Source organism: Podarcis filfolensis (genome assembly GCF_964270895.1).
Source record: "Podarcis filfolensis genome assembly, chromosome: 2".
NCBI lineage: Eukaryota > Metazoa > Chordata > Lepidosauria > Squamata > Lacertidae > Podarcis > Podarcis filfolensis.
This window is the reverse complement of record NC_139605.1, coordinates 113596717-113624548: the sequence shown is the minus strand read 5'-3', so window position 1 is coordinate 113624548 and position 27832 is coordinate 113596717. Positions and strand designations below refer to the sequence as shown.

General features: G+C 44.8%; 1 protein-coding gene across 3 annotated transcripts in view; it reads right to left on the bottom strand.

The window, feature by feature from the left end:
* The window catches only part of CSAD (cysteine sulfinic acid decarboxylase), a 33696-nt gene extending 5877 nt beyond the window's left edge, over nt 1-27819 (bottom strand). Inside the window, exons 1-12 of one of the 3 annotated variants that reach the window (XM_083599311.1) lie at nt 24317-24521; nt 17378-19059; nt 16138-16290; nt 15821-15947; nt 14663-14753; nt 12434-12540; nt 11634-11749; nt 7410-7489; nt 5711-5765; nt 4899-5015; nt 3299-3363; nt 344-425 (exon numbers count right to left, since the gene is read on the bottom strand). In XM_083599311.1, the coding sequence (XP_083455437.1) occupies nt 344-425; nt 3299-3363; nt 4899-5015; nt 5711-5765; nt 7410-7489; nt 11634-11749; nt 12434-12540; nt 14663-14753; nt 15821-15947; nt 16138-16263 (966 nt within the window). In that variant the 5' untranslated portion in view covers nt 16264-16290; nt 17378-19059; nt 24317-24521. Of the gene's footprint in view, nt 1-343; nt 426-3298; nt 3364-4898; nt 5016-5710; nt 5766-7409; nt 7490-11633; nt 11750-12433; nt 12541-14662; nt 14754-15820; nt 15948-16137; nt 16291-17377; nt 19060-24316; nt 24522-27233; nt 27357-27731 lie in introns of those variants that run through there. The other 2 variants (XM_083599312.1, XM_083599313.1) reach the window with 2 other exon arrangements.
* Nucleotides 27820-27832: the final 13 nt, after the last annotated feature.

The following is a 27832-nucleotide window of genomic DNA, read 5'->3' as shown; positions in this document are numbered from 1 at the left end:
TATTTTGTTGGGAGCCGCCCAGAGTGGCTGGGGAAACCCAGCCAGATGGGCGGGGTATAAATAATAAATCGTTGTTGTTGTTGCTATGAAACTCACACGAATTTGCAACCAGTTTTCTGCTGTGTAAAGGGGGAATGCACTCTGCTAAGTAAAGGAACTTAGTAGCACAAGTTAGGAAAGATATTAATAAACAATATATCCTCTCCTGCCACCCTCAACATTCCAACAAAAAGTGGTTGGGACACTGCCATCTCATTTCTTCATTTCCCCCCCCCCCTTCCTTGCCAGTCACATGAATTAGGCCAGTTCCTTAAGCTGAATCATCCCCAGCCCAAATACCTACCGAGTTGTCTCGCAGCAGGAAGGCAGAACACTGCAGCCCAGTCATAAGCATTTTGTGGGGATTCCAAGCCACAGAATCTGCCCTGTGTAGGGAAACAGAAGAACAACGTTATCACGGCTTGTTTTGACACGGAACGTATCCTATTCTAAGATGCAAGAAAATGCAAAGCGATGTTGTGGGAAGGGGGAGCGAACTGGGGGGAGAAGAAAATGCAATATTGCAACATAAACAAGGCTTTTCCAGAAGGAAACGTCTGCCAGTTTGACCTTCACATGTCAGGGCTTACAATCTTGGGTAAATTTTGAGAATGCCTCAAATATATATTTTACTTATTCCGCCATTGTTTGGACAGACTCAGGCAAATGCTAACAGTATCAACATTCACCAAGGGCTCTTTAGGCATTCACAGTTGTTTGGAATGATCAATACATATACTGTATGTGGCTGTTGACATCCACTGTAACCGTAAAGTGCTGGTGGAGGTCTTCAGGCAGGAGTGATGCCACCAGCACTCTGGTCTCCCAGGCAAGACTCTGTCAGATAAGAGTGCCCTCCGTGCTACAAAACTGGTGTGGGCACTGCCATCTGAGCCCACAGCATGAAGATGGTCAGTTGAATTCACAAGCGAATGTAGATGCATAAAAACTTTCCATCAAAACCAACTTGCCATGCTCAACAGCAATATACATTCGCTCACCCTAAGTGTCTGGCGCCTATCTGTAACACACAGACACACACACAAACACACACATATGAAAGTTAAAATAACAGGGGGAGGCGAGAGAACAATTGACAACCACTCGGTTAGGGAAACAATATGCTGCGGTCATAAATTAAAACTTTTCTCTTTTTTTGGTTTTGTTCACTTGCAGATTTCTTCAGGGGGTTAAGGAGCCCAAGTTTCATCCTTCATCACCATCGTTCATTGTTCAGATATCAAGCCTTCCAAATGCTGGCTTATCTTGCCAGCAGAGTCTGGATGTTATTGGCCTCATTTAAATTAAAAAATGAAGCTTTGCTAAATCTTTAAAACATATGCCTTTCTTGGTCTGTCCCCAACTCAACAGCTTTGTGTATGTTAATGTTTTCATAACCATTAGAAATCATGCCAGGCTGTACCAAGCCTCTTTCAATGAGACCAGCCCCATCTCTGACCTCCAGGCCATCTGTGACTGGATCTCCTGCTTTTGACCCCCCTCCCCGCCCAATGCATGTTTGCCAGATCTAGTGCCTGACTTCCATCCTGCGTTGTTATTGGCACCGGTTCCTTTGACCCATCCTGGAATTGGACCCCAGCAGCAGCCTGTTGCAAAATGATGCCCTGGACTTGACAGTAATATTATGAATGAAATATATTCTTGAGTTGAGAGTGGATTTCATGCTCTTTATTCAGCTCATAGTGGTGAGGAGGAATGGAAGTTCCCCCAGAATGTCTGCTTTATATACATTATTTACACAATGGGCCCCACGTGATTGGCTAATTCCGGGATTCTCCTGTAGGCCAATCAGGTTGCGGATTCACTTCCACCTGGAGCTGGATTGGGTGGCTCCTGTGGACCAATCAGACTGCTGCATTGTTCTAGGACCAATCAGACTGCTGCATTCTGGACCCTATTGTTCTAGGACCAATCAGACTGCTGCATTCTGGACCCTATTGTTCTAGGACCAATCAGACTGCTGCATTCTGAATCCTATTGTTCTAGGAACAATCAGACTGCTGCATTCTGAATCCTATTCAACTCAGTACATAACAATGAAGGACATGAAACAGGCCAATGACAAGCAGTGGCTTTCCAGGGGGGCAGGTGTCTTTTCTGAAAGCTATTGGGCTGCCGATATATTTGGCCCTGAACAGGCAGCCTCACATACAACCTGTCACAGGGCACCAGGGATCTGTTATGGCAGGATCCAGGGCTCCTTGCTCTCTGTGCCAGCTTGCCAGGCAAGGGAACTGCCCGCCATTTTGTGGAACTCTTGTGGACTCCCTTTCCTTGGAGGTTTTTAAGCAGAGGTTGGATGGCCATCTGTCATGGATTGCTGTAGCTGAGATTCGTAGACGACCCTCTATGAGTCTATGATTCTAAATCAGCAGGGGATTAAGTATGTAGGGATCCCACCCGGCTGGTCCCATATAAAGTTGCTGACTCGAGACTGGATGCTCGGGTATGTGCTGAGCCGCTTCACCAGCCCATCCATCTGCATTTCCGATGTGGGGGTCAGGTGGGATTGCTATGAGGAATTATGAAAAATGGAACAAGCCATTGTGTCCGGATTGAAAGCATTGCGTTGACTGGGCTTGGGTCATTGACAATAATTTCTGATCAAATCCCGCAAGCCTCTGCATCTCTGCCATTTTCTCTGCTGCCCATTTCTCTATGCCTGACAAGCATGTATAAGCATTCTGAAACACAGACCAGGCACCCTCAGTACATCAAGATAGTAGGTTACTTTGATGTAGCTTTTGTTAATGTTTAGGTAGATCTTAGGGCCAGGAAACAGAGTTTCACATGGAGGTGATAAAGATGCCTAATCTTGCCTTGCCATCCTTCCTCTCATGTTTACTGCTTGTTTATGACCTCCGGGGTTGCTGAATGCATTCCTCCTTTAGTCCTGTTTTATTTACCCCAGAATGTATGCATGCTCAAATTAGCTCTTTGTAGTTTTAACTTTAACTTTGTCCCACGTGGGTTTTTTTTTTTAAATGCTCAGAGGAAATCTGATTGGTTCTTACGAACACTGTGTAAAAAGTTCTTTTGTGAATAAAACAACCTGGGCCAAGGGGTGGACAGATTGTTATTGGCACTTCTTTCCAGAGTCTTGCTGGTCAAGCCTCGTGTGTATTTTATTAATCAGAGTCCAATCCTTCCTTGCTTTTGGGACGCAACATTCCAGCCCTTGCACCACCGCTCCATTGGTATACAGCTCAAACCCCACTCAAGAGTAAATATTGCCTACCTCTCGACCCCATTCAGAAGGTGCCGGTGCCTCTGCGAGAAGAGGGCACTGCCACCCCATGCAGCCTACAAAAGAGTAACAGAGGCATATCGGTCATTAAGAACCCATCCGAGCAAAGTGTGTCAACGAGGTGCTTGTGTGGTCAGAAATCCCAATCTGAAAATACCTGAAGAGCATAATTCCAGGGATAGCTGGCCAGTGATGGAATGGGAATCTTACCCCTGTTTATGCATTTGATCTTTTTCATCGTGGCATATCTACTGAGCACGAGAGCTGGTTGTGGGACAGACCCACAACTGCCCCTATGCCACCAACAGTTAAGGCCCGTCTAGGGGACATGGGTGGCGCTGTGGGTTAAACCACAGAGCCTAGGTCTTGCTGATCAGAAGGTCGGCGGTTTGAATTCCCGCGACGGGGTGAGCTCCCATTGCTCAGTCCCTGCTCCTGCCAACCTAGCAGTTCGAAAGCACGTCAAAGTGCAAGTAGATAAATAGGTACCACTCCGGCAGGAAGGTAAACGGCGTTTCTGTGCGCTGCTCTGGTTCGCCAGAAGCGGCTTAGTCATGCTGGCCACATGACCCGGAAGCTGTATGCCAGCTCCCTGGGCCAGTAAAGTGAGATGAGCACCACGACCCCAGAGTCGTATGCGACTGGACCTAACGGTCAGGGGTCTCTTTACTTTTAAGGGTCTGCCTGTAAGGGCCAGAAACTTGAGGGCAATCACACGCTCCAGATGAAAGCATCTCAAGACACTGAATTCTGCCCCCAAACCAAAAAGCTGGACTTACTTGGAATGATCACAGATACGAAGAATACATCCAACCTTTCTTCCCGGTCTTTTCCTCCCTGCCTTGATTTTTGTCCCTCTTCCACCCTACTGCCTCTTGGATAATAATTAAACAGTAATCACCCTACAAAGCAGGTTGCCTGCTACATCTATGCACAACTGATTCACCGCTCTGGTCTGTCCTCAATAGGGGCAGGTTAGTCTGTTGCATCCCTGCATCTGCAGCACGCAATCGCTTCTAATGCAGAGACATGAAAGAACAATTCATCCTAGGAGGTTAGCTGTTGCACCTCTGCATGGGGCAAATCTTGCAACTACATCCTGAAAGGAACAGGATTGTGAGATCACCCTCGGACCAAAAAAATAAAATTGCATGGGGGAAATGATCGTGACATTACTTTTTGCACATGACACCAGAAAGCAATTCCGTGGACATGAATCACTGCTCAAGATCCAATTAGACCTGTGTATGTACACAAAGGTCGCTCTGTGCATGCAGAAAGAAACAGCTGCTTTTACCTTTCGGTTGCAGCTCCTGTCGACCCCCTGAATGCTACTTCAGGAGAGGTTTTGGGGAGGGAGGAGCAAGGGACCGTGATAGGAAAGCCACTTCACCTGCCAATATGTCAGAAGTGGACCACCTGTCTCTAAGGGCCATCTTCTATCCTTGATCTGGGTGGCATTCAGGGTTTAAAAGACACAGAACACACACACCCCTCCCCATTTTCTCTCTCTCACACACACTTATAACAGCTACCTCCTGCCATCCCCAAGGATCTGTAGGGCACCAATCCCTCAGCATGTTGCACTTACATCAACGTGAAGCCAGATCTTGTGCCTTGCGCACACTTCCGCAATCTCAGCCACGGGGTCGAAGGCTCCCAGGACAGTGGTGCCACAGGTGGCGTTGACAAAGAAGGGGAATGCCCTCTGGAAAAGAAGAACATCAAGAGCAGGCATTGGCAGACGGGAAGTATAGCTGGCGCAGGCTTTGCCAACCTGGTGCCCTCAGGAAGTTTTGGACTACAACTCCCATCAGCCCCAGCCAAAGCAGTCTGGGTTGGCTAGAGCTGATTTTCTGTGAACATTGCGAGGATGTTGTTTCTCCCAACCACACACACCCCCCCCCCCACTCTATGTCTCTCTCTGATCATGTTTGGTAACAGGTTAGCCACCTCTGTTAACAACAACAACAACAATTTATCATTTATACCCCGCTCATCTGGCTGGGTTTCCCCAGCCACTCTGGGCGGCTCCCAACAGAATATTAAAAACACGATGAAACATCAAACATTAAAAACTTCCCTAAACAGGGCTGCCTTCAGATGCCTTCTAAAAGTCAGAGAGCTGTTTATTTCCTTGACATCTGATGGGAGGGCGCTCCACAGGGCGGGCGCCAATACCGAGAAGGCCCTCTGCCTGGTTCCCTGTAACCTCGCTTCTTGCAGTGAGGGAACCTCTAAAAGCCCCTTGGAGCTGGACCTCAGTGTTTGGGCTAAACGTTGGGGGTGGAGAAGCTCCTTCAGGTGTAAGTAGGCAGGTCCTCAGAAATAGAGTGGAGCATTGTGAAGGAAAATGTCCTGTGCTCCAAGTTCTGCCCCCTTCACCGCCCGGAGAAAACCTACCTCAGATTTGGCCTGGTTGATCTTTTTCTCCAGATCAGCAGGGATCATTTTTCCCCTGAAGGAGAAAGAAAGCAGTGGCAGAAATGAGCCTTAAGACAATCCACCTCTAGAACCAACCTATGCAAGGAGCAGAATCGTGTGGTGCATGTTTGCCCTGGGATGTGCTATTACAGGCTGCAGCAGGTATAGAATCTCGTGGTCAAATGTCTCCCTGTTTCAAAATTCCCTGTGCACACAGAAAACTAGTACCTTTGGGTGAAGGAGTTCTAGGCTAGCCCTCTCTGTGAAGCATTGCTTTTCCACGTCCGGGAAGATATTTTTCCTAAGGGGAAGTGCTGAGAAAAAGATATCCTACCTGCAATCCGAAATGGCAAAATCCACATATACCATATTTTTCGCTCTATAGGACGCACCCGACCATAGAGGGGGAGAACAAGGGGAAAAAATCTCCTCTCTGCCCAGCGCCTCTTCAGCGAAGCAGCAGGAGGCGCTGCACAGAGAGGTGGAGAATCCCCCCCCCCCTTGTTCTCCCCCTCTAAAACAAGGTGCCGTTCCAAGCTACCTTGGAAGCCTGGAGAGCGAGAGGGGTCTGTGCGTACCGACCCCTCTTGCTCTCCAGGCTTCAGTGAAGGCAACCCGAAGCCTCCGGAGCGCTGTGGGAGTTCCCGCTGCGCTCCGGAGGCTTCGGGTTCCTTTTGACCTGCTCTTTAGGGCTGGCGGGGGGAAGTGCAGGTCGGGGAGCAGCAGAAAGGTGCGCAGCCTTCCGCTGCTGCCCAAGCTTGTGGGGCTGGCGGTGGGGGGAAGCGCTGCTTTCCCCCACCGCCAGCCCCAAATAGCAGGTTGGGGAGCAGCGGAAAGGCGCAGAGCCTTCCCGCTGCTCCACGAGCTTCTCGTGGCTGCCTGCGGGCTTTTCTACGAGGAGGGAGCAGGGACTGACTGGCCATGTCAGTCCCTTCTCCCTCCTGAGGAAAAGCCCGCAAGAGCCGCGTGGAGCTTTTGGGGGCTTTTCCTGCCTGCCTCCCCCCTGCATTCACTCCATCAGACGCACACATATTTCCCCTTACTTTTTAGGAGGAGAAAAGTGCATCTTATGGAGCGAAAAATACGGTACCTGTTCCACATTAGCTTGTGCAGATCAACCACTCAAGGATGATCCATTCAATCTCTTGGGAGGCCTGTTTTAAATCTCTGCCAACTTTGTTTCAAAGGCAATGTGCAAAGTGACACACTGGCCTAAGGACTTATTGACGCAATTCTAGGCCCCGTGTTAATACAACTACCTTAACCTTTTCGGAACTTTTTGTCATTGGAAAGTATTTGAGGGAAACATCTTTTCCATCTTGAGGATTAGAAAAGAAATGAAAATAAATCTTTGGTTTTCAGGGCGCTAAATTCTATCCCCCATTATCAGCTCCTATGTTAGCTGCAAAATTGCTGTGTACCTGCCTATGGGGTTATAATTTTCCATTAAGTATTGGGGAAGGGGGAGGGAATCTGGAAACAACAGAAAAAGAAAAACACAGATAAACAATGGTATCTCTGTCCTTGGGTATTTCCCAGGGGAGGCATCTGTTAAAGGTGCATTTGGTAGGTAAGTATCATGTCTCGGGGCAAATTATTTTATGAGATGGTCCACTAGCAGTGCCAGGAGACCCGGGCCAGGTCAAGTCTCACAAGGTTTTCCGATGGAAGCTCTCACTTTTCATCAGCAGCAACAAGGTAGATGTTGTCTGTGCCAATTCCCAGGAAAGCCGCTCCTTTCTGGATGGAGTAATGGCACTGGAAGAGAAGCCAGAAAAAGAGGGAATTAGAGGATACTAGCAGAGGCTGGTCCATTTGGGGCTAATAAGACACTGGCCCACCAACCGTAGCCTATTCTCGGCAAACACCCATCTGTGGGTCTTCTAACAACCAACCCAATGGGTGGCACTGCCTCTCAGCTTCTGCAGTCTCAGTTTTGCCCTTATAGAACTTAGCAGGGAGGGAGATGGTGACAAACCTAGAATTGGTTGGCTCTGCGTGTCATCGGCTCTCTGGCGCCACCTCCTGTTGGCCTCCTGGCTTCTGACCTAGCAGCACCAATGGGCATCAGCCACCATGGACTGATACCTCTGTTGGAAGCTGTCTAATACAGTGGTACCTCGGGTTACATACGCTTCAGGTTACATACGCTTCAGGTTACAGACTCCGCTAACCCATAAATATTACTTCGGGTTAAGAACTTTGCTTCAGGATGAGAACAGAAATCGTGCTCCGGCGGCGCAGCAGCAGCAGGAGGCCCCATTAGCTAAAGTGGTGCTTCAGGTTAAGAACAGTTTCAGGTTAAGAACAGATCTCCAGAACGAATTAAGTTCTTAACCTGAGGTACCACTGTACATGGATAGGCAAACTAAGGCCCGGGGGCAGGATCCGGCCCAATCGCCTTCTAAATCCGGCCCGTGGACGGTCCGGGAACCAGCGTGTTTTTACAGGAGTAGAATGTGTCCTTTTATTTAAAATGCATCTCTGGGGTATTTGTGGGGCATAGGAATTCGTTCATCCTCCCCCCCCCAAAAAAAATAGTCCGGCTCCCTGCAAGGTCTGAGGGAAAGTGAGTGGCCCCCTTCTGAAAAAGTTTGCTGACCCCTGGTCTAATACAATTTGATCATTTGGGGTCCATTTGAAGTGATTTCCCTTAGCTCCATGCAGCTTCCCCCCCCCCCCGAATAATTATTTAATGTTGTTGATTAATAAATTCCGTTGAGAGTGCTTTTTTTTTAGAAAACTCAACAACAGGCAATCAATGAATTTTATAAACAAACACAAGCACAATTAAGCTAGGGTGGCACATCACCAGAAAACAGGGCACGCTATAGGACAAACGAGGACACCACATATTAGCATAAAGCTTACATATGGTATAAATAGATACAAATATGGAACTGACTGCTATGATACTCAAGGCAGCTAGAAATCCTCAAAACGCCACATGCAAGTATCAGCAAAATATTCAACAATATATTGTAAGTTCAAAATGGGCAAAATATTTAGACGTAGGGGAACAGCATGGGAAACGAGCGAGGTCCCAACTAAAGCAGAATGGCAACTTAAACTGTTGGAATATGCGCAGCTTGCAGACTTAGCATATAGAATAAGAGAACAAGAAGAACATACGTTTAAAGTGTTGGCTGTTTGCAGTATAGTAGCGCTGCAGAGAGCTTGCTGGGGAGACCATGCATTAAAAAAAAAAGGACTCAAAAATAACTTAAACAAGGTTTTAATAAGAAAAACAAAAACTCCTTTTACACTAAATACATTAACAACCAAACCAGACCCAACCACCAACCCATCCCCCAGGATAATGGGAGAGCTAGGTGCTGCTCCTTATGTACTACACCCAAATGCTGACACACCTTAATCAAATACAACTCAGCAGCACCTGCTATGTTTCACAGCTGTAAAGCTGGGTCTCGTTATCTTGCTCTGGCCCCTTAAAGACATACACATCGGGTGGAACAATGATGAACCTTTACATTTAAAGAAACCATTCAACATAAAGAAGATTGGAAAATGTTTATTGATTATATGGGGGGAAATTGTGCACACCTGAAAACGTGGGCAGCATTAAGATAAATCCAACAGTGTAAATAAATTTTGATGGATGTAATAATGGAATACAGTGGTACCTCGGGTTACATACGCTTCAGCTTACAGACTCCGCTAACCCAGAAATAGTACCTCGGGTTAAGAACTTTGCTTCAGGATGAGAACAGAAATTGTGCTCCAGCAGCACGGCGGCAGCGGGTGGCCCCATTAGCTAAAGTGGTGCTTCAGGTTAAGAACAGTTTCAGGTTAAGAACAGACCTCTGGAACAAATTAGGTACTTAACCCAAGGTACCACTGTACAGTGGTACCTTGGTTTACAACCATGATCCGTTCCAGAGGTCTGTTTGTAAACCAAAACAGGTTGTAACCCAAGGCGCACTTTTGCCCATGGGGCCTCCAAATTTTTTTTGTTCATAATCAAAAAATAAATAAATGGGTTGTCATCCAAAAAAAGTTTGCAAACCGGGACACACACTTCTGGGTTTGACGTGTTCGTAATCCAAAGCGTATGCAAACCAAGGTACTGAATGGTTTAGTTTATATAAAATATGCAGGGATTTTTGTTTGTGCAAAATGAGCCATGGAAAGAGAAGAGGGGAAGTCATTGATACTTTAAGGTTGTTTAAATGAATACTCTAAAATGTAAAACAGAAAATTTAATAAAAATTATAGGACAGGGGAAAGAAACAGGGGAACAGCTGGCTGCATTCCAAGGCTCCTTCTTGACAACTTTAGCCTGTCTCCCCTCTGCTCTCCCATTGTAGCCCCAGCAGCCAAAGCCATGTGTGAGGTTAAGCAGCCCTTGTGTCTGTGCAGATATTGGCCCGCCCCTGAAATCCAATTAAATAATTTATTCAAAAGAAGTATATGGTAAAGAGGAAGAAGCAGGAGAGAGCGAAACCACTAGTAAGCAGCTCAGAATTGAAATAAAACATTATACTAGAATATTGGTGTAATCCTTCACTAATCCAAACTTAATATTAACACTGGGATTTCTCAATCCTTCCGCTAGGCAGACTTAATCAGTAACTTGGCTTCTTCACTTATAGGTGTTGCAGGGCTGGGTAATCTTAAAATAACAGCCTGAGGATAGCATAGCTGTAGCAAAGGCCCTAGAGCTATGATCTCAACTACATTGCTTGACTCTAGCTTTCTCAAACAACAGTTCACTTGTCCTAGTATGCAAGAAGGAGAAAAACACACAGTGGAAATGGGAATGGTATTAACTATGGACTAGGGCAGGGTTTTGAAACTGTGTTCTGTGAGTTCGATGATGACGATGATGATAACAATAAATTTATTATTTATACGCCGCACATCTGGCTGGGTTTCGCCAGCCACTCTGGGCGGCTCCCAATCAAATATTAAAAACACAATACAGCATTAAACATTAAAAACTTCCCTTCAGATGTCTTTTAAAAGTAGAGTACAGTGGTACCTCGGGTTACATACCCTTCAGGTTACATACGCTTCAGGTTACAGACTCCGCTAACCCAGAAATATTACCTTGGGTTAAGAACTTTGCTTCAGGATGAGAACAGAAATCATTCAGCAGCGGTGCAGCGGCAGCAGGAGGCCCCATTAGCTAAAGTGGTACTTCAGGTTAAGAACAGTTTCAGGTCAAGAACAGACCTCCGGAACGAATTAAGTACTTAACCCGAGGTACCACTGTAGTTGTTTATTTCCTTTACAACTCATGGGAGGGTGTTCCACAGGGCAGGCACCACTACCAAGAAGGCCCTCTGCCTGGTTCCCTGTAACCTCACTTCTCGCAGCGAGGGAACCGCCAGAAGGCCCTCAGAGCTGGACCGCAGTGTCTGGGCTGAATGATGGGGGTGGAGACATTCCTTCAGGTATACCAAGGCCGTTTAGGGCTTTAAAGATCAGCACCAATGCTTTGAATTGTGCCCAGAAATGTACTGGGAGCCAATGCAGGTTTCTCAGGACCGGTGTTATATGGTCCCTGCAGCCGCTCCCAGTCACCAGTCTAGGTGCCACATTCTGAATTAATTGCAGTTTCTGGGTCACCTTCAAAGGTAGCCCCACGTAGAGCGCATTGCAGTGGTCCAAGCAGGAGATAACAAGAGCATGCACCACTCTGGCAAGACAATCTACGGGCAGGTAGGTTCTCAGCCTGCGTACCAGACGGAGCTGGTAGACAGCTGCCCTGGACACAGAATTGACCTGAGCCTTCATGGACAGCTGTGAGTCCAAAATGACTCCCCGGCTGCGCACCTGGTCCTCCCTCCATTTGGGTGGCCTCTGGAAAGGCTGCAGCACAGTCAAATATCAGGCAGCAAACAGACAGACAAACAAACAACTCAGGAGAATAACATACCTCCTGCGAAGTGAACACTGCCAGTTTTGGTACTGCCCAGTTACCCTTCTGCTTGCAATCTGGGAAGCGGTGGTATCGTGCCACATTCATGGCATACATGTTAGAGATTGAGCCTCCTGCAAAAAAAGAGCCCAGAGAAATCATGGTCTAAGGTTATTTATTTCTATTTCTATGCTATTTAATGCGCTCATAGCCAGGTATATGTGTATGCCGTAATTCTGTAGGAGCACAGCAAAGATGCAGAATGTATCATCGGGTGCAGATTTCAGCTTCCATTAAAACAAACCAACAAAAAAACCCAAGGGAGCAAGTTCCTAGCCTTCATGGCTGTGAGGGTTACAAATGGACAATGGCTTCTGAGAGGAGGAATGAAAGAAGATTTCCAGCGGATAGGGAAGCAGTGAAACACTTAACCGGCTGCTTAGCCATCCTCATTACTAGCAAAACCAGAATAAAATAGGCAAGTAGTCAAGAATCCATGCAAAGTCAGAAGTAGCAGAGAAGAGAGAGCATGAAGATTGCCTGCTTTCACCTATAAATGGCAATTATAATGTCAAATATCAAGGTTAGTATGGGATTCCTAAAGCAAAACTCGAAGTTGTTTTTGGTGCAACAAGTTGCAGACCAGAGGCAGCCATAGCCATCGTGGTGGCCTCGAGATGTTATTTGACTACAAATCCCATCATTTCAGACCATTGTCCAGGTGGACTTAAATCTGCTTCAAGTGGACAATATACAGCCCTCTGTAAAGGTACTGCTGCAGATTTGACCTAGAACATGCAGAAAGGAATATCACTCACCAGGACTGAAGAGCCCATCCCCTTCCTCCCAGCCAATCAGCTCCCGCAGCTTCTTCAGAACCACCTCCTCCATCAATACAAACACAGGGGCGATCTCATATGTGTACCTAGAACACAAGGCGAGGTGACGTTTTGGTCCAAGTCATACACCTGCAATTGTAAGTCACAAGTAGGTATTGGGAAGTTTCACCTATGAAAGGTGCCTAGGAAGTAAAGAGTGGTCGGCGAATGGTTGGAGGGACATTGGCAGGCCTATCAGGAATCCAAGGAATTATACTGTACTAATAGATGAGAACTTCATCCCTTAGCAGGGCGCACACAGCCGCTGAAAAAAATATTATTAAAATGAAGAAAGCAAAACAAAAGAAAGTAAAATGGTTCACAAAATGACCTGGGCATAGTTCTACCACTGAACTATTCTGACAGTCTCATTCCGCAGGGATAGATACCGTATTTTTTGCTCTATAAGACTCACTTTTTCCCTCCTAAAAAGTAAGGGGAAATGTGTGTGTGTGTGTTATGGAGCGAATGCAGGCTGTGCAGCTATCCCAGAAGCCAGAACAGCAAGAGGGATTGCTGCTTTCACTGCGCAGCGATCCCTCTTGCTGTTCTGGCTTCTGAGATTCAGAATATTTTTTTTCTTGTTTCCTCCTCCGAAAACTAGGTGTGTCTTGTGGTCTGGTGCGTCTTATAGAGCGAAAAATACGGTCATTACACAATAAACAGACATGCTCTCTGAAGTATGGAGGAAGCACTCCATTTCCCCGGATACAAAAACTCTGAATTTTTAGTGCTCTGAAAACGCCATGCCTCCACAACAGAGCCCAACAGTGCAATCCCATGCATGTTTACCTGCTCGTAAGTCCTACTGATTCCCCCTGAAAAGTGTGGGGCGTTTAAGTAATGCAGCGTGCAGAATATATGTAACAAACTACCAGATATGAGGAACTGCATGGGTGCTGACAGCCAACATCTATCTCTTTAGCTTGGCGGGGTGGAGGAGTGCAAGTATGATGTCCTGTCCTGTGACATCACCACCTTAGGGCTTACCTAGGGCTGCTCTGGCTTAATAGTTGCTCCTTGCCATGGATGTGAATATGTGAATACAACTGCGTCATGTTTCTACCCCACAACTTTGCGTTATCAGAAATATGTAGTTTGCCTGCATCGCAGGAGGTGGCTCACTTAGAAAACTGCTATGCTCTCTTCATTCCAGGATCAAGGATGGAATTAGTGAGGGGGGAAGAAGAAGAAGAGTTTGGATTTGATATCTCGCCTTTCACTCCCCTTAAGGAGTCTCAAAGCGGCTCACATTCTCCTTTCCCTTCCTCCCCCACAACAAACACTCTGTGAGGTGAGTGGGGCTGAGAGACTTCAGAGAAATGTGACTGGCCCAAGGTCACCCAGCAGCTGCATGTGGAGGAGCAGGGAAGCGAAGCTGGTTCACCAGATTATGAGTCCACTGCTCTTAACCACTACACCACACTGGGGAGGGGCTTTTGTGACGGTACTCACTGCTACAGAGTACCATGAACCTCTTTTTTGCTGCCCATGGCAGCCATTTTGTGCAGATACCCATGGCCTTTCTAGTCATATACAAACACTGGCACCTCAATTTTTTTAACCCCCAAAAAGCACTAGATAGAGATACAGATACAGTGGTACCTCAGAAGTTGAACAGAATCCATTCCGGGAGTCCGTTTGACTTCCAAAACATTTGGAAACCAAGACGCGGCTTCCGACTGGCTGCAGGAAGCTCCTGCAGCCAATCGGAAGCTGCAGAAGCCACGTCAGACGTTCAGGTTCCAAAGAACATTTGCGAACCAGAACACTCACTTCCGGGTTTGCGGCGTTTGGGAGCCAAAACGTTCGACTTGCAAGGTGTTCAGGATCCAAGGTACGACTGTATATAGAAAGGGATAAGGATAGAAATATATACATTAAAAGACGTGTATTTCAGAGTTGAAAGATGTTTGGGGGGAAAGATTGTATGTACACTAAGACCACTTTTGCCTCTGGTAAAGAGTTCTGCATATCAAGAACCTGCAAACCCTGTTTGATCACAGAGGACAAAAGAAATATGTGGGTAGACCCTAGGAAGCAACACCCTAATCTACTCAATCTAACCATTTTCAGCTCTTTTTAAAACAATAATCCGTACTGAGCCCAAGAGAGCCACTGCAACCTATTTTAACGCCATGGTTTCATCAGAAAAGTGCAAACACATACTGGCTGGTGTTGAGCATCTCTGTGATCAGCCGTCCGGCCAAAGCATGGGGATCAAGTCCTGAAAACAACTGGTTGAAAAATCGCGGGTGACCTGAGAAAGACAGAGAAAGAGAGTGTGTAGCAATCACACCATACCAAATACAATTCTCTTTTTGGAAGTGGTGTGTGGGGAACACACTCTTTTACACAGGGCATGAATGAAATGTACAGCAGGAAGGCATTAGGGCCAGGCAATATCTGGTTTTCAACATTGCGATATATCACCAGCTAAACATTGCGATATACTGATATATCGCAATGTCTGAAATAAGGATGGAGCTATGTAGAGGCATTGGCTGGCTTCACAGTTTTCCCCCGCACTGTGATTTTTGATTAGCGCGCGCGCACACGCGCACACACACACACACACGTATCATGGTTCGCAATATATTGCCCGGTCAAAAATTATGAAACTGATATCATGGACTTCAAACCGGTTTTGGACGATATACCCAACCCTAGAAAACCCTAGAAAACACTTGTACAGTGGTACCTCGGGTTAAGAACTTAATTCGTTCTGGAGGTCTGTTCTTAACCTGAAACTGTTCTTAACCTGAGGTACCACTTTAGCTAATGGGGCCTCCTGCCGCCGCCGTGCAATTTCTGTTCTCATCCTGAGGTAAAGTTCTTAACCCGAGGTACTATTTCTGCGTTAGCGGTGTCTGTAACCTGAAGAGTCTGTAACCTGAAGCGTCTGTAACCCGAGTTACCACTGTACTTTGCCTCTGATCTTGGGAACGCTGCTGTCTCTGTTTGCTGAAAAGATGCCAGAACGTGCTGTTTCCTTTAGGACGTATTTACATAACCAGAGATATTTGTCTTGAATTCTGACCTCATGTCTACAAGGACAGCGAATTCCAGGGTGTTTTAGCCACACACCCTTGGCTCACAATTTTCATCGCCTTTGAGCTACTGTGCATATATAGGCTATATTAAATCCACGTGTCTTTACATTGGAGGCAATAGCCAGCTTTGTTATCAGGTACTTAACATGAGAAGCATCCCGTTTTGCTGCTTGAGGCCATGGAAACAAGACCTAACTGGAGCAGGAACTACATATTACTCCACATGCAGGAAGTACGCTATTTCATGAACGAGCTGCTGGTGCCAGGCACTCACATGTCTTCACGCTGTATCTGATAACATCCTGGCAGCGGTCCAGCAATCTCTCCTGCGGCTCCCCTCCGTCTTTTAGATCCAGGTCCAGGATTTGCTGCAGCTCCTCAGGTTCCTTCCAATCACACACCTAACAAGGAAGGAAACAGGTTGGCCAGTTCGTATTGAAAAGTTCAGGCGGCATTCACATAAATGCTTGAAAGCCAAATAACATAGTCCCATCCTCACGTTATGCCAGTAATTAAGCATTGGATAAATACACCATTACATAAGAACAACCCCCAAGATTATGTTGTGAGAATGAGCCCTGAAAGCCTTACCTTTTCAGAGGCATCCATCCCTTTCCTTACACCTTCCTCAAGCATGATCTGGAATGCTTTCTGCAGGAACTCTTCACCAGCCACCTTATCCAAGGCAGGACACAACAGGGCATTATGTTCTGCCATTGTCAGCCACACCTCCTATGCAGGTCTCTGCAGGTCTGGGCAACATGAAGCAGTAAGTCAGATCACCCTCAAAATCTTGTAAAACATTTCCAGATAGTTATGATGAACTGGTATACAATTTCTGTTACATGAATGAACGAACAAATAAATAAAAGGCATATCATTTCATTGGTGTGTTATATACCCCAGAATACACTGCAATCTATACCATGTTCCTGATCTGAAACATCACTCTTTACTTTTGCTTGGGGAAAGCTAAAGGACTCCTGACAGTTAAGTCCAGTCGCAAACGACTCTGGGGTTGCGGCGCTCATCTCGCTTTACTGGCCGAGGGAGCCGACGTTTGTCCACAGACAAGTATGATCTGCAGTTTTTCCGGATCTGCAGACAGTTTTTCCAGGTCATGCGGCCACCGTGACTAAGCTGCTTCTGGCGAAACCAGAGCAGCGCATGGAAACGCTGTTTACCTTCCTGCCGGAGCGGTACATATTTATCTACTTGCACTTTGATGTGCTTTCGAATTGCTAGGTGGGCAGGAGCTGGGACCGAACAACAAGAACTCACCCCATCGCGGGGATTCGAACCGCCGGCCTTCTGATCGGCAAGCCCAAGGCTCAGTGGTTTAGATCACAGCGCCACCCGCGTCCCTTGGGGAAAGTTAGTACTTTTGAAAAAAGGAACTAGCTCCCTCAACCCTTGTCTATGCTAATTTACAGTGCAATCATAGGCAACTTCATTCAGAAGCAGGTCCCACTGAATTCAATGGGACTTACTTCCAGGTAACAGAATCGTAGCGTTAAAGGAATATCCCTCCCCTCCTTGCATTATTACAGTTCAGAAAAGTTCGCCTCACCCTATCGTCTAAAAATGGCAGACACCAGTAAGGTTTTATCCTGCTCCAAGTGCACACACCACTTTAAAGCGTATATTTGCAGCCACAAAGGTTAAACACTTACTTTAAAAAAAAAAAAGGAAATTGATATTTTCAGGATAATAAATTCTGTGCCAACCATCACATTCTATACCACCCTAATGATTACTAGAGCCACCTCCCTCTGGCCCTGGTTGTAGCTTGACAGTTTTATCACCCAAAGTGCCACTCGTTTGACCGGACCTCTTTGCTGTTTCTCTCTGGGTTTTCTCTGTGGTGACTCTCCTTTGGTGTCCAGCAGACCTCTGCTCTCCAAATAGTGTTCAGGACGACTTCCTTGCTTTCCTCAGAGGGATCATTCCAGAAAGAGCATTAAATCCACTCCTTCAGTCTCTTCTAAAACCAAGCTCTAGTTAGCTGTGAAAACTCTTACACAGATAGATCACCTTGCAGAGGTTATTTCCCCATGTCACTGGAATGTGGCGGGGGGTGTGTGTGTTGAGGACAGCAGACATTACGCCCAATTGCTATGGTTACCTGCTCAATCCTGCACGGATCTCCACTGATTTCAGGGACAAAGTACAAAGGCAGTATAACCTGTGATACACTGACAAGTATCATTATGTACACCAGGGGTAGTCAACCTTTTTATACCTGCCGCCCACTAATGCATCTTTCTCGATGGTAAAATTTCCTTACCGCCCACCAGTGCTCGATGGATTCAGCTTCTGCCGTAGAACCCTCTACCGCCCACCTGGAATCCTCAAACGCTCACTAGTGGGTTGACAACCCCTGGTTTACACCATGGGAGTGGAGATTTACATGTACGAACCAGGCAGGTGTGCTTCTCATATCAGAAAAGCAATTTATTTCAGGTACTGAGCTGCTTCGTGCTGTTTTGTTTTGTTTCGCTTTGCTTAGCCCTAAAAGTTCAGGATGAGTCCTGCTAAGGGCTTTTTGAGATGCCAAACAAAGCACTTGCAACCATATTTGCCAACAGAAGCATTAGCTGTGTGTGCCTATAATTGTTCTACATCTCCTATTCTCATCTAATAGGGGCAGTATGTGAGAATAGGGTTGCCAGCTCTTGGGCCTGAGCTTTATCAGATATAAACAAGATAAAGTGACTAACAAATTTAACAAAAATAAAAAATAATAGCAATATGATTCTTCCCTCCATGCAGTGGAAAGCTTCACCAGCTGACTTTGAGGAAGCCCTGGAGTAAGGAATATTGAAATTAACTGAAGGATTGTGCAATTCTTGTTAAGTGATTCAGTTTGTGTCCTGTAGCACAGGATGTCCTCAGCCTTATCTGACTTGCAGAGCCATAAAATAAATTGCTATTGGCTGTTACTGTTGTCCCGCACCTAGACTTGTGTTTATAGCAAATTATGTACTAGCTCTCCTTCCTCACAGTTCACTTAAGGCAGGGATATTTCAACAACAGAGTTTTAAAGTTGTGACAAAGTGGTGGGTTTTCTAGATTAGAACATACGTCACTCTTCACTCTCACAGTTAAAAAGATAAGAGTGCTATCCAGTTAAATAATACTGAATTTGAACCCAAGGATTTTGATGAGTCTATTCCAAGTATTATTTGATTGACTATCACCCTATGTGTAGATCTATTTATTTTTAACAGTTCCCTGAACAAAGGGTGAACAATACCTTCTTGCAACTGCAGGATAGCTCAGGTAAGAGTTGGGCATCAGGGATGCTTTTTGGGGCAATGCAGGTTGCATGTGATGCATCAGTACACTCAAGATGCCATCATTACCCTGTACAGTAGCAGACAAAGACCAACTTCATCATGTGACAGCTTCTGACTGATCAGGTTGACTTTCTGCATAAGAAGCTATTTTTTCAGATGCTTCTACTTCTCCTAACACATACTCAGTGCCAGATTTATGTATAGGCTAAGTAGGCTGAAAAGCAATGACAAACCTAGACAGCATCTTAAAAAGTAGAGACATCACCTTGCCAACAAAGGTCCGTATAGTTAAAGATATGGTTTTCCCAGTAGTGATGTATGGAAGTGAGAGCTGGACAATAAAGAAGGCTGATTGCCGAAGAATCGATGCTTTTGAATTATGGTGCTGGAGGAGACACTTGAGAGTCCCATGGACTGCAAGAAGATCAAACCTATCCATTCTTAAGGAAATCGGCCCTGAGTGCTCACTGGAAGGACAGATCGTGAAGCTGAGGCTCCAGTACTTTGGCCACCTCACGAGAAGAGAAAACTCTCAAGAGCGCTGGACAGAAGATCACCTATATTGGACATAGCAAAGCTACCTTTTGGACTGGCCTCCCCAGAGAAAGGGATATCAATACTGCCGACAGAACAAGAGCAAGCACTGGGCGCAGTTGGAGGAGATTTAAAGTAACTACATCATGGCATTGCAAATATTAAGCTGGAATGTTAATGGGATGAACTCCCCTGAAAAAAGACGAAGAGTCTTTCATGTATTAAAAAAAGAACAATTGGACTTGATTTGTTTACAAGAAACACGTGATAAGGCTACTGTGATGGGATGGTGAGCTGCTTGTGCGTAAAATCCTGATCCCTCAGAGTTTGGCTAAGTTCCCAAACCTCTGTCTGTGATGGAGCTCCTTAAGCATGGCTCCATCAATCGCTCGTTGAATCGGACAGTGGGCGTTTACGGAACTTCTTCCAACATAAAAGCTCCTTAACGGAAACGCGTCTTCTGGACTCTCGGCGTGACAGTTTCCGCCGAGGAGTGGGTGTCCCTACGGGAGGTCCTGAAACCTCCCCACTGTTCTCGCTTGAAGTGTCTCTGAGCCCTCCCTCCGACTCACTTTCCCTTGGAACTCCACTTCTCCCCCTGCTGGTCCCCTCCTCCGCTGAGTGGTCTCTCTCACCCTCCATGAGCCCTTTCACCTCCTTCGTCTCAGATGACAGTTCCCTGACAGCTACATAGGAAAATATTGACAAATAAAAGATTGGGACATGAATTTATTTCATCAGACAAAGTTAAAAAAAGGAGTAGTACTTTACGCAAAGGAGAGCCTATCACCGAAATTTCTTTTTAAAGATGACCAAGGAAGATTTGTGGCAATTGAAATTCAATCACAAGGAGAGAAATTTTTGATATTAGGCATTTACGCACCAAATGAGGGAAAATTGGAATTTTTCAAGAAGTTACATGAGACTCTGATGGACTATATGGATTATAATATGATTTTGATGGGGGATATGAATGGAGTGGTGTCTACAAATATGGACAAGGCGCAGAGACAGGTAGTCACTAAGGATGGCAGACTACCAAAGACTTTCTTTGATATGACTGACAATATGGATTTAGTTGACATTTGGAGAATAAAAAACCCTCTGGGAAGAGAGGGAACCTTCTTCTCTGAGGCCAAAATGACATGGACAAGAATTGACCAAATTTGGGTAACTAGAGGGCTGGCTCCAAAAACTAGAAAGGTGGAAATATGCCCAAAAACCTGCTCCGACCATAATGCTGTAAAGATGGAATTGAAACTAACACCAACTGGTTCCTTCAGATGGAGGATGAATGACACATTGTTTAGGAATGAAGAAGTTACTAAGAAGGCCCAAAAAACTCTGAGAGACTATTTTGAGATAAATATGAATACCACTGTAGAAAAAAGAGTAATCTGGGACGCAAGCAAAGCGGTTATGAGAGGGTTTTTGATACAACAGAATGCGATTCAAAAGAGAGTCCAAAATGAGAAAAAAGATAAGATATTGGAGAAAATAAAGGAAGGAGAGAAGAAACTGAGAGTGAAACCAAAGTCGCAGGAGACTTTGAAAGAGATAAAGTTATACCAAGTACAATATATGAAAATGATGAACCAGGAAATAGAATGGAAAATTAAACAGATGAGACAAAAGACATTTGAATCGGCAAATAAATGTGGAAAACTGCTGGCCTGGCAAATGAAAAGAAGACAAAAACTTAACACTATCACAAATTTGGAAGTAGAAGGAAAAAATATACAGAATCCAGTGGAGATTAGAAAGTGTTTTCAGAGGTATTTTAAACAACTATATACACAGGAAACCCAGAAACAAATGGACATTGATCGTTTCTTGAAAACAAATGGATTACAAAAAATCTCTCAAGAAAATAAGCTAATGTTGAACTACAAAATAACAGAGCAAGAGATAGAAGGGGCCATCCAGAATATGCAATTGGGTAAATCTCCAGGACCAGATGGACTGACTTCAAGATACTATAGATCCCTGAAAGAATGGATAATACAGCCATTAAAGGAAGTGTGTAATGGAATATTGGAAGGGAAAAGGGCACCAGAGTCGTGGAAGGAAGCTTACATTACACTTATACCGAAAGTAGAGACTGAGAAGACACAGCTTAAGAATTACCGCCCCATATCTTTGCTTAATGTGGATTACAAAATTTTTGCAGACATTTTGGCTAAAAGATTAAAAAAGGTATTAGTAGAAGAAATTCATAAAGACCAAGCTGGTTTTCTCCCGGGCAGACACTTGTCTGACAACACGAGGAACATAATTAACATTCTAGAAAAGTTACAAGTGAATATTAATACTAAAGCAGTTTTGATATTTGTGGACACGGAGAAAGCCTTTGACATTTCTTGGAGTTTTATGAAGAAAAATCTACAGGGGATGGGGGTTGGTCAAGGTTTTGAAAATGGTATAGGTGCAATTTATTCAGAACAAAAGGCTAAATTAATTGTGAACAATGTAGTGACGGAAGAATTTAAGATAGAGAAAGGAACATGACAAGGTTGCCCAATCTCTCCATTGCTTTTTATATCGGTCCTGGAGGTTCTTTTAAACATGATTAGGAGGGACCAAACAGTTAAAGGTATACAAGTTGGAGCTAAACAGTACAAACTGAAAGCATTTGCTGATGATTTGGTATTGACATTACAGGAGCCAGAATCTAGTACCAAAAGAGTACTGGAACTGATCCAAGAATTTGGACAAGTAGCGGGATTTAAGTTGAATAAGATGAAAACTAAGGTTTTAGAGAAAAATTTAACAGTGATGGAGAGAGAAAGGTTTCAGAAGGAGACAGGATTAACACTGGTTAAGAAAGTGAAATACCTAGGGGTTAACATGACTGCTAAGAATGTGAATTTATTTAAGGATAACTATGAAAAATGTTGGATGGAAGTGAAAAAGGATTTAGAAATATGGTCAAACCTGAAGCTATCATTGCTAGGCCGAATTGCTGTGATAAAGATGAATGTATTGCCAAGGATGTTGTTTTTGTTTCAAACATTGCAAATTTTGGATAAAATGGAGTGTTTCAAGAAGTGGCAGAGAGATATCTCTAGATTTGTCTGGCAGGGCAAGAAGCCTCGAATAAAATTCAAGATATTAACTGATGCTAAAGAAAGAGGTGGATTTGCCCTGCCAGACTTAAAACTTTATTATGAATCAGCCGCTTTTTGCTGGCTGAGAGAATGGATGCTTCTTGAGAACACTGATGTGCTGGATTTAGAAGGCTTCAACAATGTTTTTGGGTGGCATGCATATTTGTGGTATGATAAGGTCAAAGCACATAAAGCGTTTAAAAACCATATTGTCAGAAAAGCACTGTTTAATGTTTGGATAAGATATAAGGACTTGCTTGAAAATAAAACCCCAAGGTGGTTGTCACCAATGGAAGCGAAGGCTCAGAAAAAGCTCAATATGGAGGCCAAATGGCCGAAATATTGGGAAATTTTGGAACAAGAGGGAGACAGATTAAAACTGCAGAGTTTTGAAAAATTAAAAAATAGAGTGCGAGATTGGCTTCATTATTACCAGATAATGGAGGCATATAATTTGGATAAAAAAAATTGGCTTCCGGGTGGAAAAATCAAAATTGGAAACAGAACTGCTAGATCCTAAAACTAAGAATTTGTTAAGAATGTATAACTTGCTGTTGAAATGGAATACTCAGGATGAAACGGTGAAATCTGTTATGATAAAATGGGCACAAGATGTTGGACACAATATTATGATGGCTGACTGGGAACAGTTATGGACCACAGGTATGAAGTTCACGGCATGCAATGCCTTAAGAGAGAATATAATGAAAATGATATACAGGTGGTACATGACACCAGTCAAGCTTGCAAAAATCTATCATTTGCCCGATAATAAATGTTGGAAATGTAAAGAGACCGAAGGTACATTCTTTCACCTTTGGTGGACATGCCCAAGGATTAAGGCTTTCTGGGAGATGATCTATAATGAAATGAAAAAGGTATTTAATATACCTTTCTGAAGAAACCAGAGGCCTTTCTCCTGGGCATGGTCGGCCAATTGGTGCCAAAGAAGGACAGAACTTTCTTTATGTATGCCACAACAGCAGCAAGAATACTTATTGCAAAGTACTGGAAGACACAAGATCTACCCACCCGGGAAGAATGACAGATGAAGGTGATGGACTACATGGAACTGGCATAAATGACTGGCAGAATCCGAGACCAGGGAGAAGAGTCGGTGGAGGAAGATTGGAAGAAATTTAAAGACTATTTACAGAAACATTATAAAATTAATGAATGTTAGAAGGATGTTGGAATGATGTTATGTGACTTTAGCAGGAATGATATAAAGGATTTGGGAAAAACTGACTGTTAATTGGTGAAAGGAGGGAAAGTAAAGCTACATTATACTAAGATAAATTACAGGACTAAAATTTGAAAAGATGGAAAGGATTTGCTGAAATAGATAATCGATCTAAAATACAAAAAAGGGAGGTGTGAGGAGGTCAAGGAAATAAGCTAATAAAAGATAAGTAATGGGAAGATTTGTTGTACTTTTCTTTGTTTTTTCTTTTTTGTTTAATGGATTTTATTTTTCTGTTTTTTCCCTTTGTATCTTATCCTTTTTTCTTTATTTATTGTGATGTGTTGTATTGTTTTTTGTATAAAATGATGTTTTTTCTTTTTTCTTTTTGTACCCCTTAAAACTTTAATAAATATTATTTAAAAAAAAAAAGAGAAGAGAAGACTCTCTGGAAAAGACCCTGATGTTGGGAAAGATGGAGGGCACAAGGAGAAGGGGACGACAGAGGACGAGATGGTTGGATGGTGTTCTCGAAGCTACCAGCATGCGGGAGGCAGTGGAGGACAGAAGTGCCTGGCGTGCTCTGGTCCATGGGATCACAAAGAGTCGAACACGACTAAACGACTAAACAACAACAACAAGTAGGCTGAAGCCTAGGGCCTCTAAATCTAGGGGGACTTGCCAGCCCTCCCGCTCCCCAGTGGGCAGTCTCCCCTCTCCCAAAATTGCAAACCCAAGACTTCATGTGAGGGCAGGATAACTTGGGCCTCTAAATCTAGGGGGCCTTGCCAACCTGCCTGCTCCCCAGTGCTGCAGTCTCCCCTCTCCCAAAAATTGTAAATCCAAGACTTCATGCAAGGGCAGGGCAACTCAGGTCCAGCAACTATTACACTCAGGGCTAGCCAGTGGGGCCCAATTTGAAGCAGTGGGGCGTAACTTGAATTTTGTTTTTTGTAGGGCCCCAGTTCACAGCCCAAGTCTGCAAAATCTTATAGATATAAATAAAATCCATCTAGATTGCCCTGGTGCAGGGGCCCCCTTAGGAGCGGCCAGCGGGGCCCAATTTGGCCCAATTGCTTTAAGGTCAGCCCTGATGAGACTGTGCACGGGTTGGACTGACAAGCCCTGCACCTTCTAGGTCCCTGGTGTCACCATTCAGAGTACAGGTCTCAAGGACTTGTTATGGAAATAAAGGGGGGGCACTTATTGGAAATCAGTTTTGTCACCTCTTCCCCCCCAAACCCCAAGACAATGAGCCCAGCCACCTTTTATTCACAGTCGCATTAGCACCACACTAAAGCATGGCCATAAACCTGTACGTTCAACCGCTGAAATATACACCCACATTGTAGCAATGGAGATTTATGTTACTACTCTATGAATGACTACTGTGTTTTATGAATGGACTGTATTTTGTGAATTACCTGAGAGCCACCAATAGGGAGTTCTAGAATCTGACAGCTAACCAATTGGGTACTACCAAACAGCGACCCCTATTGCTGAAAGCAGGTAACCAGCAGGGGATGCTTCAGCTCAGCCTTTGCACTGTTGACTGAACATCCCCTGCTGTGCAGATAATGGAGAAAGCTTGTAAACTGTATCCCTTCTGGCATCCTGGCCAACTCTATTATGCTGGTGTAAACCCTGGTGTACCAGAAGCACAGAACAGCAGCAAATAAAATCCGCTCATATGTCAGCAACTGATAAGACTTGTCAACCAGTTCTTCCAAAGTCTTCCTAAATTATAAAGCTCCAAAATACAGCCAGTAGAGAGCAGGTCTGGGAAGAGCGAGGCATACAATGGGCACCACCAGTGAAAAGGCCCTGCTCCGTATAATTCCTGTCATTTGATAGAGCGCCCACTTGCCCTCCTTCTTGACATGGAATGCTCTCTATTAAAGTCTCCAGGTCCAGTACAAAGACCATAAGAAGGGAGAGCAGGGACCTTTAAGTTCCCAACAGCTGTTAATCAATCAAGCAAGCAAGCAAGCAAGCACACAGGTCACCTTTGTCACAGTCAGGACGCCTATGTCCTGGCCAGGCTTGCACCCAACCTTGTTTTTGTACAATCTTGTTTGTCCTCAGTAACCAAAATTATATTGTCAACATATACAAGCAGTAAAGTTGTTTTCCTTCATTTGCAATGAATCTTACAAAACAAAGTGGCACTAATAAAGAAAAGTTCCAGGGTGGCAACAGAAAGCAAGCTAAAAATGCTTTTGCAGTTCATCAAAACTATCCAGTAATATCAAGTTATAGGAAAACTGGTGCTATTAACAGTAATCCTTCTAGCTGGTTAATTGGTTTGGCAACTTCCATGCACATGACCTCTGATGCTAATTATTTCCCCCAAGAGTTAAATGATAACTAATCAGAGGCAGCTACAGGGAGAGCTATGAGATTCAGGTGAGGGTCAGATGCCTTGTCAATCCCAGCAGGTATATAAGAGGCCTGCGACCTGCCCACAAAACATTTACAAAGTTCAGTTATTGCAAAAGTTTTTCAGTGTTAATTTTATGCATTTTTTAAAATCACCATGGTATTTAACAATAATATCTTATGTCCTTTAGAGGAGAAATTGTGAATTGTAGAATTTTAAATATCCGTCATTATCCTTGGCTCCACTCAATTTTGTTTATAACAAACTTCCATTTTCTTCTAGTTGTGGGGGTGGGGAGGGGCCTCACAAGTAGAGTAGCCTAGGGCCTCTCTTCATCTAAATCCAGTCCTGCACATACTGCACAAGGAACCAGACAAGTTGCATCTGAACTGTCCCAAGGTGGAAGTAAATATCTAGGCATCAATAAGCATACCTAACTTGAGCTGGATGAAAATACACAAAATGACACTCAATAAAGATCAATATGCAAGGTTAAGAAGTGCAGGTTTAAGGCATATGAGAGCAGATTGCGGAAAATTGGGGATGTGGAACCCATGGACCACCAGATGTTGTTGGACTACAACTCCCATCATCCCTAACCACCAGGACCAGTGGCCAGGGAAGATGGGAAATGTATTCCAAAAACAGCTGGAGACCCAAGTTTGGGAAACCTTGGACTACACCATCCCTGACCATTAGTCATAGATTATGGGTTCTGTAGTCCATCAGCATCTGAAAGGCCACAGGTTCCTCATACAGTGATACCTCGGGTTAAGTACTTAATTCGTTCCGGAGGTCTGTACTTAACCTGAAACTGTTCTTAACCTGAAGCACCACTTTAGCTAATGGGGCCTTCTGATGCTGCCACGCCGCTGGAGCACAATTTCTGTTCTCATCCTGAAGCAAAGTTCTTAACCTGAAGCACTATTTCTGGGTTAGCAGAGTCTGTAACCTTAAGTGTCTGTAACCTGAAGCGTATGTAACCCGAGGTACCACTGTACTTGCTGAGTAATGCAGGAGAGCATGTCAGGGATAGCCCCCGCCCCCAATCCTTCTGAAATAAAGTGTGGTAACTGATTGGATGGTGAGAATAAAAAAGAATAATAGAGTTGTAGATTTTGGAAGGGACCCCCAAGGGACAGTCCAACCACCTGCAATGTAGGACTTTCAACACAGCATCATACCATTGTGGAAGTGGAAAGTATAAGGCAAAGCCTGCCTTCCTTTGCATCTGGTCATTGCAGGCCATGCCCGTGGCCTACTGTGAATCGAAGCTCAGAATGCTGAAAGAACAGGATGTTACTAAGCATACACAGAGTGCTTTTCCTCTTGGTATAACCCAACAAATCGGGGGCTTTAGGAGGCAGCGCTTCCTAAATCAGAGGATGAAGGAGGCGCCTCTAATTTGACAATTCAGCGAAGGACCAAGGGGCTTCTGTCAGGCGACCCCCTACCAGTGAATCGGGGATGGGGGGGAGGTGACCCTCCAATGGACTACAACTCCCGTCAACCATCGCGGCTAATGGGAGCTGGACTCCAACAGCGGCCCACAGGTTGTCCCATCCCCTGCGGCAGACACCTCAAGCAGACCTCCTCGGAAACACCTTAGAATGCGAGGGGGAGCCGGGAATGTATAGCTTAAACGAGCCTTTCCCTCATCACCTGCTTTTCTAGCCCCTCACCTTTGCCTCTCTTTCCTGCCCCTACCAAGATGGCGGCGGCAGGCGCGCAAACACGGAGCGCCGGCAATGCGCGTGCGCGAAGCCGTCACCCCCCCCCCATC